Source organism: Lissotriton helveticus, chromosome 2_1 (assembly GCF_964261635.1).
Source record: "Lissotriton helveticus chromosome 2_1, aLisHel1.1, whole genome shotgun sequence".
NCBI lineage: Eukaryota > Metazoa > Chordata > Amphibia > Caudata > Salamandridae > Lissotriton > Lissotriton helveticus.
In genome coordinates, this window is record NC_136059.1 from 248,485,818 (window position 1) to 248,504,833 (window position 19,016).

The 19,016-nt window shown below is 42.4% G+C and overlaps 1 protein-coding gene across 2 annotated transcripts in view; it reads right to left on the bottom strand.

Moving 5' to 3' along the window:
* The window catches only part of LOXHD1 (lipoxygenase homology PLAT domains 1), a 1,099,077-nt gene that overhangs the window by 481,010 nt on the left and 599,051 nt on the right, over nucleotides 1–19,016 (bottom strand). For both annotated transcript variants that reach the window (XM_078674764.1, XM_078674763.1), the window contains 3 exons: nucleotides 9,260–9,358; nucleotides 7,398–7,546; nucleotides 3,304–3,427 (listed from right to left, as the gene is read on the bottom strand). In XM_078674764.1, the coding sequence (XP_078530890.1) occupies nucleotides 3,304–3,427; nucleotides 7,398–7,546; nucleotides 9,260–9,358 (372 nt within the window). The remainder of the gene's footprint in view (nucleotides 1–3,303; nucleotides 3,428–7,397; nucleotides 7,547–9,259; nucleotides 9,359–19,016) is intronic.

Sequence of the window (19,016 nt, forward strand, 5' to 3'; positions counted from 1 at the left end):
TTACAACGCAAACTATTACAACGCATTGCTCTGGGGGGCGCTATAGGATAGGGAATAGGTTAATTTACTATCCAATAACCTTCCCTAGTGTCCACGGGGACTGGAGTTGGAATAGTAAATTAAACTAATCACTATCCAGCACCTAAAAGCACTATGCGTTGTAATGGTATGCGATGTAAAAACCGCATTTTAAAAGCAGGCGTTGTAATAGCCTGCGTTGTAACGTCATACATCCAAGCAGGATGCATCCTGGGTGCAGTACCACAGGTGGATACTAAAGGTCACAGATGAGTCAGGCACAATTACTCTCAGTCAGGTGCAAATTCCACAGACATCATGGGTGCAGTATCACAGGAAGATACTCAAGGTCACTGATAAGTCAGGTGCAAATTCTACATACATCATGGGCTCAGTATTGCAGGAAGATGCTCAAGGTCACTGATAAGTCAGGTGCAAATTCTACAGACATCATGGGTGCAGTATCACAGGAAGATACTCAAGGTCACTGATAAGCCAGGTGCAAATTCTACAGACATCATGGGTGCAGTACCACAGGAAGATACTCAAGGTCACTGATAAGTCAGGTGCAACTTCTACAGACATCATGGGCGCAGTATTGCAGGAAGATACTCAAGGTCACTGATAAGTCAGGTGCAAATTCTACAGACATCATGGGTGCAGTATCACAGGAAAATACTCAAGGTCACTGATAAGCCAGGTGCAAATTCTACAGACATCATGGGTGCAGTACCACAGGAAGATACTCAAGGTCACTGATAAGTCAGGTGCAAATTCTACAGACATCATGGGTGTAGTATCACAGGAGGTGACTAAAGGTCACTGTGGAGTCAGGCACATTAGCTGGATGGTAAACATCACTTACAACGAAACTTTTACAACGCACTACCATTACAACGCAACCATTACAACGCAAACTATTACAACACATTGCTCTGGGGGGCGCTATAGGATAGGGAATAGGTTAATTTACTATCCAATAACCTTCCCTAGTGACCACGGGGACTGGAGTTGGAATAGTAAATTAAACTATTCACTACCCAGCACCTAAAAGCACTATGCGTTGTAATGGTATGCGATGTAAAAATCGCGTTGTAAAAGCAGGCGTTGTAATAGCCTGCGTTGTAACGTCATACATCCAAGCAGGATGCATCCTGGGTGCAGTACCACAGGTGGATACTAAAGGTCACAGATGAGTCAGGCACAAACTATTTGTACATCATGGGTGCAGTACCACAGGTGGTTACTAAAGGTCACTATGGAGTGGGGCACATACTCTTTAAGCATCATGGGTGCAATACCACAGGAAGTTATGAAACGTCACTGACGAATCAGGATCAAAATCTGGACACATCATGGATTTATAGATGTGGTATTAGAGGAGGTAACTAAAGTTCACAGTGGAGTCAGGCACATACACTAGATGTATCAGGGGTGCAGTACCACCGGCATTCACTAGAGCTACCTGTGGAGTCAGACATGCAATTGATATATCCTGCGTGCAGTACGACAAGCTGTCACTAAATATCACTTTGGAGCCAGATAAGGACTTGATGTGGAAAGAGATAGTCCCACAGGTGGTCACTACAGGTCATTGTGGAGTCAAGCACACATAAGACCTGGCTTTATCATGCCAGAGTCTCAAAAGCCATCACTAATGTCATTGTAGAGTCAAACAAGCAACACATGTGAATAGATTGAAATCTGGGGCAGTTCCTAAAGGTCAGTATACTGGGGTATGATGGGAGTAACACTAAGGGTCAGTGGGGAGATGTACACAAACACTAGATAAGTTGCGGGTGCAGTATCACAGGTGATTAGTAAAAGTCACTCTGGAGTTAGGTACATGCTCTTGATGTGCGCTGGATGCAATACCACAGTCGGGTACTAAAGGTTACTACGGCATCTGGCACATGCTCGGGGTGTATTGTCCATGCAGGACCACAGGTGGTTACTAAAGCTCGCTGTGGAGTCAGGCACTGGATCCTAATGGACGTAACATCACCAATAGGTACAGAAGATCGCTGTGGTGTCAGGCACACATGCTGGATATATTTAGGATACATCGGCAGCTCCTCCGGTTAGGCGGGGGAGAGTCGACCCACTGCTTTAAAGGAGTACAAAAGAAAAAAGAAAATGATAACGCAGCGTTTCTAGCACTTTATTCTTTGTATTGCAGTTGCCGCACGGCAGTTTAGTAAGGGGCGGGGCTGGGCTCCCTGCATCACAGAGAGGAGGAGTTGCTGCTTCTGCTGCACCTAAAGTGCGCATGACTGTTTGGCCGGTGTCTCGGACCGGCTAAACAGTCATGCACACTTTGCATGTCTTCTACCCAGGCTGTGTTACAGCCTGGGTGGAGAACATGCCCAGGCTTCCACTCTCTCTCTAAGCGCTGAATCACGTCGCTCAGACCAATCACTGCACTGCTATCAGCAGCGGCGTAATTGGTCAGCGGAGTCTGGAAGCCAGGGTGCTTCCTGTTCCTGTCCTGCGGAGGAGAGGCGGCGGCTTGCGACGTCTGGTTACGGCCTCAGCAGGTAAGTTTTATTTTTTCTTTATTTCCCCCTCTCCCCTCTCCCACCTTCCCCGGCCCCCGTCTCCTACCAGCCTCCACTGTTAGGATACAGTATCACAGGTGGGTAGCAAAGGTCACTGGGGAGTCAGGCGCATGCACTGGATGTTTCCTGGGTGCAGTACCATATTCGATTACTAATAGTCACTGGGGAGTCTAGCACGAGCTCTACACGCTGTCACTAACGATCACTATGACGTCAGGCGTCACATAGGATTCATCAGGGTGAACTGATATAGGTATCTACTGGAGGTCACTGTGGAAGTACAGCAGATAGATGCATGCTTCACCAACTGCAGTAGCACATAGATCAACACAGGCCAACACTGCATGTCACTGTGGAAGCAAGCACAGCACCAAGTGTACCAGAGTGCACAATCACAGGTTGTGTTACAAGAGATCCCTATGGAGTCAGACCCCAGTGCTTGAGTGAGCTATAAATGATCCACCAAAACTATTTGTCTTCCAAATCTGTAACTGGAGTTCTCTAAATGCCAAAGTACCTTCTTGTGGTAATAAATACAAACAATCAGAACTGACATACAAATCATAAACGTAAAGGTTAGCCCACTAACTTCAACCAAAAGGAACTTTCAAAGATCAGAATTGTTGCTTAGGAAGATGTGAATGGTTTACACACCAGTTCAATGTATAGATTTATGTTTAAAACAGATCATCACTGCACTTTGGTATTTTTGATGTATTGTTCTTACCTGTGGCCTCACTTCCACCCACTAAAATATCTCTTTGGATTTTGCCATCATCTTCATCGATAGCAAACCAGCGAGAGACAGGGAACTCGTACACAGCTTTATTTCCAATGTCCTCAAGGATCACCTAGCCGAGGAAAAGTGAATGGGATAAAATAAGTAGCCAGAAGTTGAACCACACATGATAGCTTCTTTTGTATATGCCTTTGACGTGTAAATTTGCATATAATGAAATTCATTGGAGAACAGTTTCACAACTAATGGTCATCCTGGGAATACAACTGGAATTCACTGTTCAGCAAGATCAGTTCCAGTACAACAATGCTGCTTCATCAATATATTGTCTGCACAAGCTAGCATCTCAGATGTGTACCAGCCAGCTGATACATTTTTAGGACCACTGGAATTTTGTGACATGGGAGACTAAGTTATGCAACATGGTTGACTAAATTATGTGGCAAGAAAAGGAAATTATGTAGTGTAATGTGGCACATTTTGCAGCAGTATTACTGCATTATTTTGCCTAGTTTACATGTCTACATTCTCTGGTCAAAGGTTCCACCTTATTAGTAACAGTTTGACACTCAAATACAGCAACAGGCAATTGAAGCGTGACCAGTCAATATTTGCGATGGACCCTCCACAGTGCAGCAATACATGTTGTCACATGTTTAGTAACTTTTGATCCGTTTGAGATAGAAACATTTCTTGGGGTAAAATCTGCGAATTGTGCAACAGATAATTGATTATGTGGCAAATCCCCAAACTCTGCAGCCGCGGAATTGCATATTTCCAGTGGCCCTGTGTATCAGTAGAGGTTTGCACTGAAGCAAATGTGGAGATACCTGGAGAATTACAGCACACATTTTTGGGAATCCCACTTACATATGAGTGTCTCAAAGGTGCTCCAGGAACCTCCAGGATATTTAAGTCAATATAAAATGGATATGAAATGCAAGCTATGCATGTGATATGCTTCCGCGCATCTTCCAATTTGTTCCAGAGAAGGTCTTTGTGAATTGGGTCATTTCAACCATAGGTCAGTTGAATGACTATTTATATAGGGCAAACAAATACCCAAAGGCGTCAAGGTGAATTTGAAGCCAGATGAACAATTTTTTAATTTATTTTACACAGTTTTATATAGCGCGGACTTGACCCGAATCCGGCATCATAGCGCTTTACATAGCACCAGTTGCAGTTACATGAGGACACATTCATTTTTGGTTGTTTTGTTTGTCACGGGGAGATTAAGTGATTTGCCCAGAATCACAGGATGTTCAGCGTTGTTGCAGAGACTCGAACCCAGTTCCCCAGATTTGAGGACGACCGCCCTAGCCGTTAGGCCAACTCCTCTCCCTAATTATGAACATCTACAAAAAGAATTCCAATTTTCTGCACTCACAACCCATCGAATAGTGCTTGAAGCCCCACACTGCCAATGTTACTGGTATGATGCATTTTTTATTCAGTATGAAGCTGGGACGGACATGCTACAATCTGTTAGATGGCTTTGTTGATTCCAAAGCACCCATCCAAAGAATCTAAGACACAGATTCTGTGTATATTACAGAATTACAATAATGCTAACCTATGTTTCTTTGTGACATATTTGTACATCAGCCTCAAATCAGATGTATATGTGCCCTAAAATGTTTTGTACAGCTGAAATGTAAGATAGTTTCCCAGCTACATTTAAAATGGAAACCTGGGTAGCTGTCCATGGTTTCTGCAGAGGCTTCAGATTGGCTGATTTCAAAGAAAAAACTTTTTTAAATTAATTCTTTCTTAAGCCTATCTAGCTAATTTTTGTTATTAAAAGCTACAACCTTATAGTTGAAATGATTTAGGTAAATAAGTATGACAACATCAATATAAATATTGGGTTTTGCCTACATATTTTTATCTGTATCATAAGTTGTCATATCACCTGAAAATACCCTATTTAATTTTAGGCAAATAGCAGAACCACTTATGGTTCACACATGGTGGTCCCACCGGGTGCACCGTAGCCAAGTGGCAGCTTCAAAAGCTTATAGTGCGATGGGTTTCAGGACAGCAGACATATATATCCAGGCAAAATCGTGTCGATAGCAGCCATGACGCTTGCTCCCTTTGCAGGGACTAAGTGGAGCCTTTCCTGAGCTTAGGTTGAAGACAGAGGTGTCCTAGAAGGAAAGGGATTTCATTTGAGCCAGGAGTATGCTTACCTTGAGTAGAAATATGCGAGATCTGAAGAGAAGCTTAAGAGAGGCATGTGTCTGCCATTTTGGTTTTCTGTACCTCAGTAACTTATATTTTTACTGGTCATTACTTTGGGACATTTTATATTGTGTAATTTCAATCATTAAATCTCTGTCCTTTTAAATAAATTAGTTTGAGATCTTTATCATGATTATTTGTTAGCTGTCATATGTTTTTTGTTTAGCTGTGCATGTATCCTTTGCATTTTATTCTGCGGAAGAGTGTACAGTTTTTGCCAAGGCAGGGTGGACTAGGAATACCCTATAGAAAATGGCTACTTAACAAGACTGAGACTGTTTTGGCTATGTCGGGAGCTCAGCCGTAGCTCACACCGAGTCCGTGGTGTCTCTTCCCCATAGTTTAAAAATGTGGTTTCAAGCAGGTCACTGCTGACGTAAAGATCAGATACACATATCAGAAGGACATGGGTCTCACAGATGTGATGCTAAAACTGACCTCTTTTGTACTGAGGTCCCTGAGCTGTTGGGCAGCTGTGCACTGTGAAGGATATGTTATGTTAATTTCGATTTATATAGCGCCAAATCACCGACAGGTCTCTTACCGCTTGCTTTGGGAACCCGTCCTGGCTTTCCCTGCGAGATTACCCCTACTGGGCATCCCCAAGGTGAAGACCAGGCATCCCGCCGCGGGGGGGCCGTAGTGGAGATTAAGCAAGCTATTGCCCAGAGCTGCAGAGTGTGAACCCATGATTTGAGTAGGCACCGAGGCGAGAATTATCGAGTCCGTGGACATTTGGGCTCAAGACCCTGCCGCGTCGGGAATTGAACCCTGGTCCCGGGTCTGACCTCTGCATCAGGGTCTGCCTCCTCTAACCAGTGAGCCACACTTCTCCTCCAGGATAGGAAGAAGAGCATTCAGGGTAGAGTGAAAAGAGAATCTACAGAGGAAAGAGATAAGATGCACGATATGTGGATGGACGAGGCGTGGAGAGAAAAAAGATGTACCTAATGAGCATAATGGTAGTGATTGAGACACTCTGAAGACCACTACCCCTTTCATAGGCCTCAGTAATGTTTAATTTACAGTTTCAATTTCAATATTCAAACATTTTCAATATTATTTATGTACAAGATTGTTGTTACTCATTTATCTTAAACAGCTAACAACCATTGACAAAGTATATAGTCCTGGCTGGTTTTAGGTGTATGTCATTTGTTGTCTTATGCACCTGGATGCAACAATTGAGAGCTCAAAGAGGAACCAAAATACCAGGAGCGTAGCAGACACTTGATATTATGGAAATTTAGTTAAGGGGGTGTGAAAATTGCATAATTTGCTTTTGCATGATGATGTGAAAATACAGCGCAATTACGCGTAATTATGTGAAATGCAAATCTGTTGTTTTGTGCTATATTTTAGCACGAAATGCATGCTCATGCCAACTTTTGGCTCGAGGATGCATTTAAAGAAGAGCACCACGAACCACAGCCTCCCATGGTCTGTTGTTCCCATGCATTTGCAGTAAAATCTCCCCACAAATTGCACAATTCACTGTAAATTTGTACTGCAAATTGCCACCTTCACTGTAAAATTTTAAGGCGAATGCTGCATAATTAGGCAAAGTGGCATATTAGTTTAAATTTCACAATTGTTTTTCAGTTTTAAGAAGGCAGATTACATGAGTAAAATAAATATATATATATATTATCCACTAGCTACAGCTGAAATGAAGTCTGAATCATTCTAGTTATTCCTTTGCATTAATATTCTTAAATATTTAGAAGTAAATGCAGGACCTGAAATCGAACTTAGAATATGATCTTTCTCTGTTAGTACTGTCAATAAATGAAGCTCATCTTTGAAGCATAAATTATTTATATCACAAAACAAACCTTCTCAAGAAACCAGCCGGCAGATGATCCCTTGTTGTTATGGCCAATGGTAATCTTCCTGATCTTGCCGAGATTTGGAGCATCAATGGTAAATTTGTCTTCAGCACCTTTCTCAAAGTTGTCTTTGTCATTGTCGAGTCTTCGCTCCCCTGAGATAATAAGAACAGAAATGCGGGAAGTGAATGGCGGCCTATGGTACAGGTACTTAAGACCAGAGCTAAAAAAACATACAAACCTCTCCTAGAACATTAGATACCTGTAGGTAATATATCCATTACTTTTCATATACCATCATTGTCCCACACAGCAAACATTATTAGAAAAACAAATGGTTTTATTATTTCAAGTCAATCCTAAATTGTTTCATAGAAAACACTCTATATATATATATATACAATACAATTTGATCAACAGAAACATATCAGATAGCCCCCAACCAAACTCTTACATTCAAACATCCTCTCAGTCAACCACACCGCCATACACCAAAACACAAGAACAATACAATATTAACAGGACCACGGGTTAAGACCAGAGCAACTTCATGTCAAATGAAAGGAAGCCTACCTCATGCGGAAACTCTTAGTTCACTATCTCACACTGCCTATTGCAAAATAGTCAAGAGTCCACACATCAGTGACAGGAGCAACACTCGGGCAAGCTGCGGTTTATATTTGGGGTCCGGAAGTCGATTTGTCCGTTTTATAATTCATAGTGTAGTTGATAGGCATTAATCCATCCAGATGTGCAGTTTATTGGTGTGCCGAGCCTTCTGCATCCCCTAGGACTATGTAAAGTGTTTAAATAGAGAGATCCTGGAATTTATTGACATGGTTGGGTCTATTATAGTAACTTTGGAAATCTACCTTCCAAGTTATCAACTTCAGTCTATAGGGCCTATTCAGAAGGTGAATACAGGGATCCATATACGTTTATGAGTACAGTTGCCTTAATTATGCCTGCAAGGAATTGTCAAAACTATTACTGAAGGTGAAAGCCCATTAAAGTGCATGGAGATCTCCACCACGAGTGCAAACCTCTATGCCCGTAAATTCCACTCAGCCTTAGATTTTTGTGAATGGCCACAAACACCTACGTTTCTGATTATTCACCCACTGCTAACAATTTCTTTTCCGGACTGTAAAGAGTATTATTTATAAATCCCTTTCCAATTTGAGGAAGAAAAATGTATAAAAATTAAAAAATATGTATTTGCACAGGGGATTCCATTCTTCTTGTGAGAAGTTCTCCACTAGAAAGATCTTTGTACGGAGGGAATGTGATCTCGATTTAGAAATCAAGTGATTTTTCAAGGAATCCACATGGAAACCGGTGCCAGGCGAAGATTTCCATTCAAGCTTCCTGCAGTATCAAAAATCTACACTCGGACATGGATTTAAATCTCAGAGCGTCGATTTACAATTATTTTCTATCTCTACCCCATAAGGATCTTGAAAAAACGGTAAACAAATACACAAACAGCATAGTATATTTGTATTAAATAGCTTTTTCAAGTTTACTTTCATATCTCTATACGTATTGTGTGATCTGTTCTAAAATTTGAAAGGTTACTGATGGAGTGAGTACCAGTTTTGGAAAAGATAAACAGGAATTCTTTCTTTCTTATCAGGCATACAATAGTACATTCTATCTTTGAAGTATATACTTTTAATCAACACACATTTGAAAGTTGATGCTTCAGTGTAAAATTCAAGATATCTACCATGTTTTAGGTAATTTTAATATCATATTTCAGATTTCCAGCTTCACTGTGAAAAGACTTTCTACACATATTTTCTGATCATCTTAGATTAAAGTAAAAAAGGTGTGGCTTCAGAAACGTATTGCATGCCGAAGTTTACCAGTATCTCCATTCTCTCCAAAGATATTGAGAAAAACATCTGCGTCCGTCCCACTACCGTTATTGGCACCGGTGAATACTCTGGCGACGTATTTATTTACTGTAATAGAAAGAAACCCACATAGAGTTATAAACACCAATGACTGTAGAGTATCAACTTGACTGCAATAGATGAACTTCCTTTTCAGTAATCAATATCAATATAACCTACAGCTGTCACCTTAGTTTTTTTTAATAAAGTGACTACCAGTGTACTAATAATCATTTATTCGTAATATTAGTTAACATAGATAAACGTATTTGGACAGAACAACAGCCAGGAGGAGAAAAGTCCACCAGAGACCTACTTTACTGACATATTTGTATAGTAACAACTGTAATATAGGAGGTTCATGTAATGTTTCCATAAAGTTGGAGACACTAACAAAGCATTCTTTACGATCAAAAGAGATAGTCCACGGCAATCCTCAAAAACAATATTCTTGAGAGATCATATTACAGCCCTAAGAAAGCAGGTTAGCCAGAGAAACACACATTGGCAGCCAAAAGCAGAAAGACTTCTGCTATTTGACGCTTATTTCCAAAGATCTGACTGATATTTTAATTTTGTTTAAGGAGGAAGAGATACAAAAATCTTGCCTGAAACATGACATGTCTTCTGGAGATATTGTGCCAACTGACTGAACTGTTTATGTGAAATCAATTGTTTTATCACACGAATACAATTTGTAGAGCTCCTATGAACGTTATATCTTTTTCATTAATAAGAATGCAGTTTTTATTAGGGTCTCCAAGTTTATCTAAACTTTATTACATTAAAGCATCAGTAGGATAATGGATGTAGCAATTTTTCCTACCCTTAGGGTTCTTAAGAATCAGAGGTCTATGTATACCATCAGGTTACTGTTTTACACGATAAAGGTGCAGGTTTGTTAATTGGCTCTTTTACCAGTTGCGAGGCAGGTTATACTGCTATTTTCAGTGATGTGCACTCCTGAACCTCAGCTGGTCTGATCTGGATATGCTGGGTTATTGATACAACGGATGTATGACGTTACAACGCATGCTTTTACCACGCATGCTGTTACAACGCAGTTTTTACAACGCATACCATTACAACGCATAGCGCTTTGGGGTGCCGGATAGTGAATAGTTTAATTTACTATTCCAACTCCAGTCCCCGTGGACACTAGGGAAGGCGTTGGATAGTAAATTAAATCTATTCCCTATCCTTGAGCGCCCCCCAGCGCAATGTGTTGTAATGGTTTTCGTTGTAAAACCTGCGTTGTAATAGCACTGCGTGGTAAAAGTTGCGTTGTAAAGGATGTTTCCCTGATACAACACAATGGTGTTTCCTTTTTTGTGGGAAAGCACTTATTACGGCCATTCAGTTTTATAGAGTGTAATGGTACTAGAACTACTTACTCAGTGATAACTATTCAGCTAGTTCTGTTGCTCTCTGAACACGTTACCATTTTCAAGGAGAAAACACATTAATAGGAACATAGCTCACTAAACAGAGTTTCGAACCTCTCTCTGTCTAATTTAGTAAAGCGTAATAAAATCTAAATATTAAGAAAAAATATGTATAACTAATGACATTTGTAATTTTGAGGTCCCTGGTTAGCAGTTGACTGTGTTGTGGGCCAGGCTGCCAGAGGTAGCCCTGTAGGCCTGTGTTTTGAAGATCTGTCCTCATCTGAATGATAACAGTGGTGGGCGTGGTTGGCGTAAAGTAGCCAATGCAGTTGTGGGGAAGTATACACGAACAAACGGACATGAGTATATCTTGAAGAACACCACTGGCCAGGATGGACTCAGTAAATTGTAGTGACTTTGTAGGCAACACAAAACTGCCTGCTTTAGTATCACCTTACTCCACCTCAGCAGGACTCAGACTTTCAAAAGAAAGGCTAGTCATTGCCCTGTTGATTGTTAGCTGTATATGAGCTGAGTACCCATGTGTGGATGAGTGTTGATGCACTGGCAAAGCCAATAGGTGACACCTTTGGAAGGCTTTAGCTGACCTTTTAGCTCTTTGCCAATGCTTGATGTTGAACAGCATTGGAAAGAAGAGAAAAAGAAATGCTAGCTCCGCATTGGCAATAAGAAAAATAAGCATTAGCAAAGCCAATAGGTCTGGCTATTTTAGAAATGAAAGTGATTCTTCACTGTCTGGCAAATTTAAGTGTGTTGGTGAGTGTGTTCATGTGGGAATGAGTTCACAGTTGAGTGGATGTGTGAGTGGACGGAAGGATGAATAAGTGAGTGACTGAGGGCATTCAAAATGAATAGGTGAGTCAGTGAGTGGATTGATAAATGGGTGACTGCATTGAGGAATGGTTGAATGGCTTCAGACATAGAACAACCCTCAGTCCTAAAGACTGCGACTTAAACAATAGTAATGATAATGTTATGACTTGCCACTTTAATGACAGTGCACACATTATAATAGAGTTAATTAGTTAGTTAGTTTTTAAATTTATAATGCTCAATAGATACCCAAAAAGGGTTTCCCGGCGCAAAAGGCAAGTCAGGGCTTGGAGGAAAAGAGAAAAGGCAGTTTATCTGTCGAATAGCCATGTTTTTAAAGACTTGCGAAACTGAGTATAGTTTATCTCGTTACGGAGTGCTGTGGGTAAAGAGTTCCAAGACGAGGGACCAAGGTAAGAGAAAAACCTACCGCCCATCCGGGCTAATTTGAATTTAGGGATGATGAACATTCCTTGGGTGGCAGAGCGGATATTTCGGGAAGATAAGTAAGGACTGACCAAGGACTGAAGATAACGAGGAGCACAACAGGATTTTATTTCGTGCATATAACTCAGTGCCTTGAACTTTATTCGGTTTTCAACTTTAAGCCAATGCAGCTTGCGTCGATAGGTCGAGATGGAGGTGGTCTTAGGGACTCCACACAGAAGTCTGACAGCAGTGTTTTGTACCATCTGTAGTCTCTGGACTACAGATTTGTTAGCGCCTAGATAAAGTACATTTCCATAGTCAAGCCTAGATGTAATTAGGGCATTGACTACGGTTTTTCTGGTAGATTCTGGTAGAATCCAACAGATTTTCCTTAACCATTTGAGAATGGTGAAGCAAGTCGCTGCGACTTTGACTGATTGGGGGTGCATGCTGAGTGAATCATCAATCGTGATGCCTAGATTTCGAACTTGGGGGGAAGGGGACGGAAGATCACCCATTTCACATGGCCAGTGTTGGGGGTTCTAGAGATCTTTTTTTTTTCCTAACACCAAAATCTCCGTTTTCTCTCCATTTAGCTTTAGAAAAATTTGCTGCATCCACAATGCTATTTTGTTTAAGCCAATTTTAAAATAGAAGGGGCATTTGTATTGTGTGAGGAAAGGGAGAAGATGATTTGAGAATCATTGGCGTAAGAGAAAAGGGATAACCCTGATTTCTCAGCAACCTCAGCCAGTGGTCTTACATAAAGATTGAATAACAAGGGGCTGAGGATGGATCCCTGTGTCACCCCAAGGGCAAAAGAGCAGACTTCAGAGCAGGCTGTTTGTGAGAATGCTTGGAAAGTGCGATTTGCAAGGAAAGCAATAAGCCAGTTTAAGGCGTGCCCGCCGATACCCTGTGACTTCAGTGTATTTATTAGCACAGCATGAGACACCGTATCAAAGGCGGCGCTCAGATCTAGTAAAATGAGCGCAACGGTGTCTCCATTGTCCAGATGGTGATGTATACTTTCTGTGACCCCAAGTAGGGTGGTTTCTGTGGAAAAACCTGCTCTGAAACCTGACTGAGAGGGACGAAGAAGTCTGTGTGTTGTCACAAGCTGAGTTAGGTGTGAGTGGATATGTCTTTCCAAAATCTTTGAAAAGACAGGAAGTAGAGATATAGGACGGTAATTACTGGACACATCAGAGTCAGCATTTGCGTTTTTAAGAAGGGGATGGATCATAGCATGTTTCCATGTTGATGGAATGACGGCTTCCTGCAGTGAGACATTAAGGAGACCCGTTATCACAGATAGTGAAGATCAGCTCAGCTGCTTTAATACTGAAACAGGTAATAGATCATTAGGAGATCCGGATTTAATATTGTTTAAAAGTTTAGTTAAGCTTTCTGTAGTAAGTAGAGGCCAAGTCGCAATAGAATGGCCAGGGAGATCCAGTTGCTCTGCTTGATTTAGGAGTGAGGCAATAATACCAAGAGAAAGTTGAGGTGAAGGAGCATTAGAGGGATTTCTTGCCTGATACAGCACAATGTCTCGGTATATCTTGTCTACTTTTTGAACAAAAAAAGTGGCCAAGGCCTCACATTTTGGTTTAGTTAGTGCAGGAGACTGCGCTTGTGTTTTAGAGCCCACAAGTTCCTTGACTGTATTAAAAAAGAGTCTTGGAGCAGTTAATAGCATTTACAATGGTAGTAAAAACAAAGTCTGCTGGAGCTAATTTGCAGGGTTTATGATAGTTTTTTAATGCACTTTTGTAAACAGATTTAGATATGGAAGTGTATTTCTTTCTCCACTTTCTCTCCAAAACTTTTCAGTTTGCTTTTTCAATTTTCAGTGACTTATTGAACCATGGAGCTGGTGGTCAATGGTTATCAGTTTTTTTGTTTGTAAGGGGTAAACAAGTGTTTATGGCGTCTAAAAGCCAGTTTCAAGAATTACAACCAGTGTGCCACTGTCGGAAATATGCAGGAGCAGGATTGAACAACACTGTAATCAGATTTGTTATAATATACAAATATTTTCAGCATTGTACATGTTCAGTATAGCCCCATCACTCAGCAATCCTAACCAGGGCTGGACTGGGAACTGAAAGAAGTCTGGCAAATTTTGTCAGACCAGCCCACCCACTGCATATAGCAAGCGAGCTCCGCGAGAGTGCCTGGCCACTGCATTGGAGGTTTGGGGACCTCTCCCCCCAAATAATGTTTTGAAAAAAATGCAGCATTTCTATGAATTGATTCATTTTTTTACATTCGGTCTTGTTTAATGTTATAGAGAGACTCTAATTTTTTATATACAAAACCCAAGGTGTCTACACCTGACCTTAGATTAGTAACGTTATTGGATGCATGGCATTTCCCATTTAAATGGTATGGAAGCGAGAGATTGGATGTGGATAATAAAAGGAATATTTCTATCACGAGTGCCATCTTGTGTGTCTATTGGAGTTCTGTGTTTCTGGTGTCACACTGCTTAACTCTATCAACCAAAAGTGACGTGAAACAAGAGACAAAGCATTGGAAATTAAAACACAGAACAGAGGACACAATGTTAAGGACATGCAAGTTATTTATTTGTTTGTTTTTGAAAAATGCTGAATAGGTATTAAAAAGATTTTGTGCAAGTTAGTAAACGCAGCCAAACTCGATTGGGAATAGTTAAACAAATAATGGTAATGTGTGCATCAAGACCGTGAACATGTAAAATACTTGCAGTCTCAGCATGGATGTAGATGGAAGGTTATAGTGTTCTCTTGACAAAAATACATAGACTGATTTACGAAGGTAATATACATTTTTGAGTGAGTTTACACTTTTGAGTACGTTTATTAATCTTTGGCATTCACAAACTCCAAGTGTAAGTCACTACTAAAAAATAACAAACATTGACAAAGCCAATTGGTCTCGCCTACACAAGAACTATTGGCTTTGCCAATGTGTTTTAGCCATGTCGTACATCAGTGTGGCTGCTTGTGAGCATGGCTGAATGTTAGTAGCCCACAGGAAAGTGGTGTGGAGTGAAGGGGTGTGTCATACAGTGGAGCGGCGTAGAGTGACAAAGAGTGGCGTGGTGTAGATTGGAGCGGAGTGGCATAGAGTGGAGGGTTGTGGAGTAGCATATAGTGGAGAAGAGTGTTGTGAACTGTTGTAAAGTTGAGTGTCACAGAGTAGAGTGTTGTAGATTACAGTGGAAAGGTGTACAGTGGTTTAGAGTGAAGGGACGTAGTGTGGAGGGGTATAGAGTGGAGTAGAGTTTCATTGAGTTGAGTTGCATAAAGTGTCATAGAGTGGGGTGACAAAGTGGAACAGAGTGGAGTGCTGTAGAGGGGAGTAGTTGAGTAGAGTGGAGTAAAGTGTCATGGAGTGGCACAGAGGGAGTTGCTTAGAGTGGAGAAGAGGGTCATAGAATAGAGGTTCGCAGAATGTTATGGATTAGCGTGGCCTAGATTAAAGTAGAGTGGAGTACAGTGGCATAGGGTGGAGTACAGTGGAGTGGAAAAGAGTGGAGTTGTGTGGATTAGAGTAGGGTGGCATAAAGTGGAGTGCCGCAGAGTGGAGTGTCATAGAGAGGAGTGTCGTGGAGAGGAGGGCAGTGGATGGGCGTAGAGTGTCAAAGAGTGGAGTGGCGTTGAGCGCAGTGGAGTGGAGTGTCGTAAAGTGGAGTGGAGTGTAGTTGAGTGTTCCAAAGTGAAGGGAGATAGAGTGGAGTGTCATGGAGTGGAGTGTGGTGTATTGGAGTGTCGTAGAGTAGAGTGTTGTATAATGGAGGGCTGTAGAGTGGAGTGGCATACAGGGGAGTGATGTAGAGTATAGGGGCATAGAGTTGAGTGGCATGGATTGGAGTGGTGTAGAGTGGCGTAATGTAGAGAGGCACAGAGTGGCATAGAGTGTTTCATAGTGTCATAGAGTGGATGGGAGGGTCGTAGAGTGGAGGAGCGTAGAGTGGAGTATAGTGTAGTAGAATGTCATAAAGTGGAGGATCATAGAGTGTTGTAGAATGGAACGGAGTGTTGTTGATTGTCGTAAAGTGGAGTGTTATAGAGTGGAGTGGAATAGAGGGGAGTGCCCTGGAATGTTGTGGAGTGGAGTGGAGTACAGTAGAGTGTTGCATGCGTTCTGTTTAGAAACAGAACTATGCTTGGGATCACAGAACATCAATATGTAGGAACTTAGTCACCATACCACATCAGTATCTATAATCCCAACTCCAGACTAAGGGCCTGATTAGGATGTTGGGCAGACTGCCACCAACAGGCATGATAGAGGTCCGGCCAATGCAATACGATGCAGTTGGTCAGAGCACAGCCGTCGGAGGGACAGACTGACATCTACGACAGGCTTAAGGAGCCCTTGGGACATCAGTCAGATCGTAATCCCTACAATGGGGGTGGTGCCTACGCAGACACAACCATAGGGATTGCAATGTCTCTTTCCAACAGCCTTTTCATGGCAGCCCTACCACCATGGAAAGGCTGTCAGAAAGGGACTTTGGGGGCCCCTAGCAGGGCCCCTGTCCCCCATATGCCTCCGTGATGTGGCTTGGGGGGCACATGTGGTGCCCCACCCCCCAAGCAGCCATGCACCATGAGCCAGGCACCACATGGTGCCTGGTGCACGGTGCATGGATGTTCAAAAACATTGATTTTTAGTTTGCTGGTTGTGCAGTGCCACTTTTCTGGGCCGCAGCACAACCCGCAAAGAAAAAAGGGATGTTTATGACTGCCTGCATGGTGGTCATATCATAACTGGGCTGTCGAGCCGGCGACTCCTTGTCGGACGATCTTGAGCCCAAAACAATGGCGGTTAGGCACTCGTCCAACCGCCATTGTAATGAGTCCGAATCTCATGGCGCCTTACCTGCCCTCCTAACCTTCTAGACCAACAGGTAAGTTAGCTCCCCAGAACACAACACTTTGAACCCTCTCAGGGATCGAGCTAACCTTTCTTTCTCTCACTCCTTCGTGTCCACAATAAATAGAAAAGATAAATGATGACAATATTTATTGAAACTATTGTGCTCTATCATGAAGCAACAGTGCTGCAATTAGAAAACGTATGCAAGTCAGCAACTTCATTAGCATAATCAATAAACTGTGCACAAAAAAGCCCTGTCATAGCGAATTACAAACCTGCCTACCCACTTCATGGGAGTACAATACTATATTAAAGATCTCTGGGATTAGTGCCGGAGCCCATACCTGATGTTCATAATCAGCTGGTCTGCATCTGAGACGTGCAGCTCTCTCATCTCAGGACCTTTTCCCTGCAAGCATCTCTCCTCTCTATAGTCAGAACAACAAGTCTCGGCATATTTGATAAGAAGTGCCTTGTTCGAAAAAAGCAGCTGGATTTTTCTATTATGTCTCGGTATTGGTGTCCAACCACAGAGAAAAACAGGGCACAATGTTGTTTGACCTTGTATGAACTGTTCAGACTAAATCCCAGCAGAAAATCTGACTACCAAAACATGTGCAGTCTATTTCCTAAATAACACAGTGGCAGAAAAATAAGCGTGTTCTTTTGTAACATGTGCAAAGAAAAAGCAGCCTACTACATGTGCAGTTAGGTTAACATAGGCAAACATAGGGGAGAAGCTACAGTGGTCCCTATAGGGATCTCACGGCAAGAGTGGTGTAGTGTAGAGTGGAATAAAGTGTTATAAAGTGTCATAGAGTAGAGTGGGGTGGAGTAGAGTGGCACAGAGTAGAGTACAGTATAGTAGGGTAGAGTGGAGTGAAGTAGAGTGTTATGGGGGACATAGAGTGGAGGGTCATAGAGTGGTAGGGAGTAAAGTGGAGTTGAGTAAACTGTTGTAGAGAGGAGGGGCATAGAGTGTCACAGAGTGGAATAGTGTTGTACAGTAGAGTTTCGAAGAGCGTTGTAGAGTGTCTTAGAGTGGTTGAGCATATAGATGAGGGTCGTAGAGTGGATTAGAGAGGAGCAACATAGAGTTTTGTGAAAAGGAGTCTGGTAGAGTGGAGTTTCATAGACTGGAGTAGGATAGTGTCTTATGGTGTGGAGTGGATTGGTCAGTCTGGAGTAGTGTGGCACAGAGTGGCATAGAATAAAGTGGAGTATCATAAAGTGACGTGAAATGTCTTGGAGTGCCATATTGTGGTGTGGAGTGGTATACTGTGGAGTAGAGTGGAGCAGACCTGAGTGCCGTTAAGTGTTGTGGAATGTCGAACAGTGTAATGTAGTGTCTAGAGTGAAGGAGCATGGAGGGGGGGGACATAAAATGGCATGGATTGAAGAGCTGGGTCGTAGAGTGGAAGGGTGTAGAGTCGAGGGGCATAGAGAGGAGGGGCATAGAGTGGAGGGGAGTGGAGTGGCATAGCGTAGAGTGAAGTAAAGTGTTGTACAGTGGAGAGTCGTAGAGTGGAGCAGCTCAGAGTGTCATAGAGTGGAGTGCCACAGTGTTACGTACATGGAGTGGCGTCGAGTGGTGTATCATGCAATAGAGAGGAGCAGAGTGGCTTACAGTGAAGGGGGTAGAGTGGCATAGAGTGAAGTGGCGTAGAGTAGAGTGGCAGCGAGTGGAGTGGCTTTGAGTTGCGTGGAGTAGAGTGTAGCAGTGTAGAGTGCCATAGAGAGGAGTGGAGTGTTGTAGAGTGGCCTAGAGTGGTGTAGAGAGTCACCGAGCGGAGTGGCCTAGAGCAGAGCAGAGTGCCTTAGAGTGAAGTGGAGTGGAGCAGTGTAGTAGAGTGGGGTAGAATGGAGTGGGATAGAGTGGAGTGGCAGAGAGTGGAGTAGACCAGTGTATAGTAGATTGGCATGTTGTAGTGTGGTCTAGAGTGGAACATTGTAGAGTGTTGTGGAGAGGAGTTACATAGAGTGGAGTGGCATTGAGTGGAGGTGCGTAGATTGTCGTAGAGTGTCACAGGTTGGAGTGGTGTCAAGTGGAGTATGCATGGTGTGGTACTGCACTGCCATTACAGACAACACATTTTCAAATGAAATGACCATTATATTTGCACAGGCACACGTTTTGCTGAAAAAATGTACATCGCACAAACAATAATGTGTGAAAATGGCATTACCTAATGCATTGATTT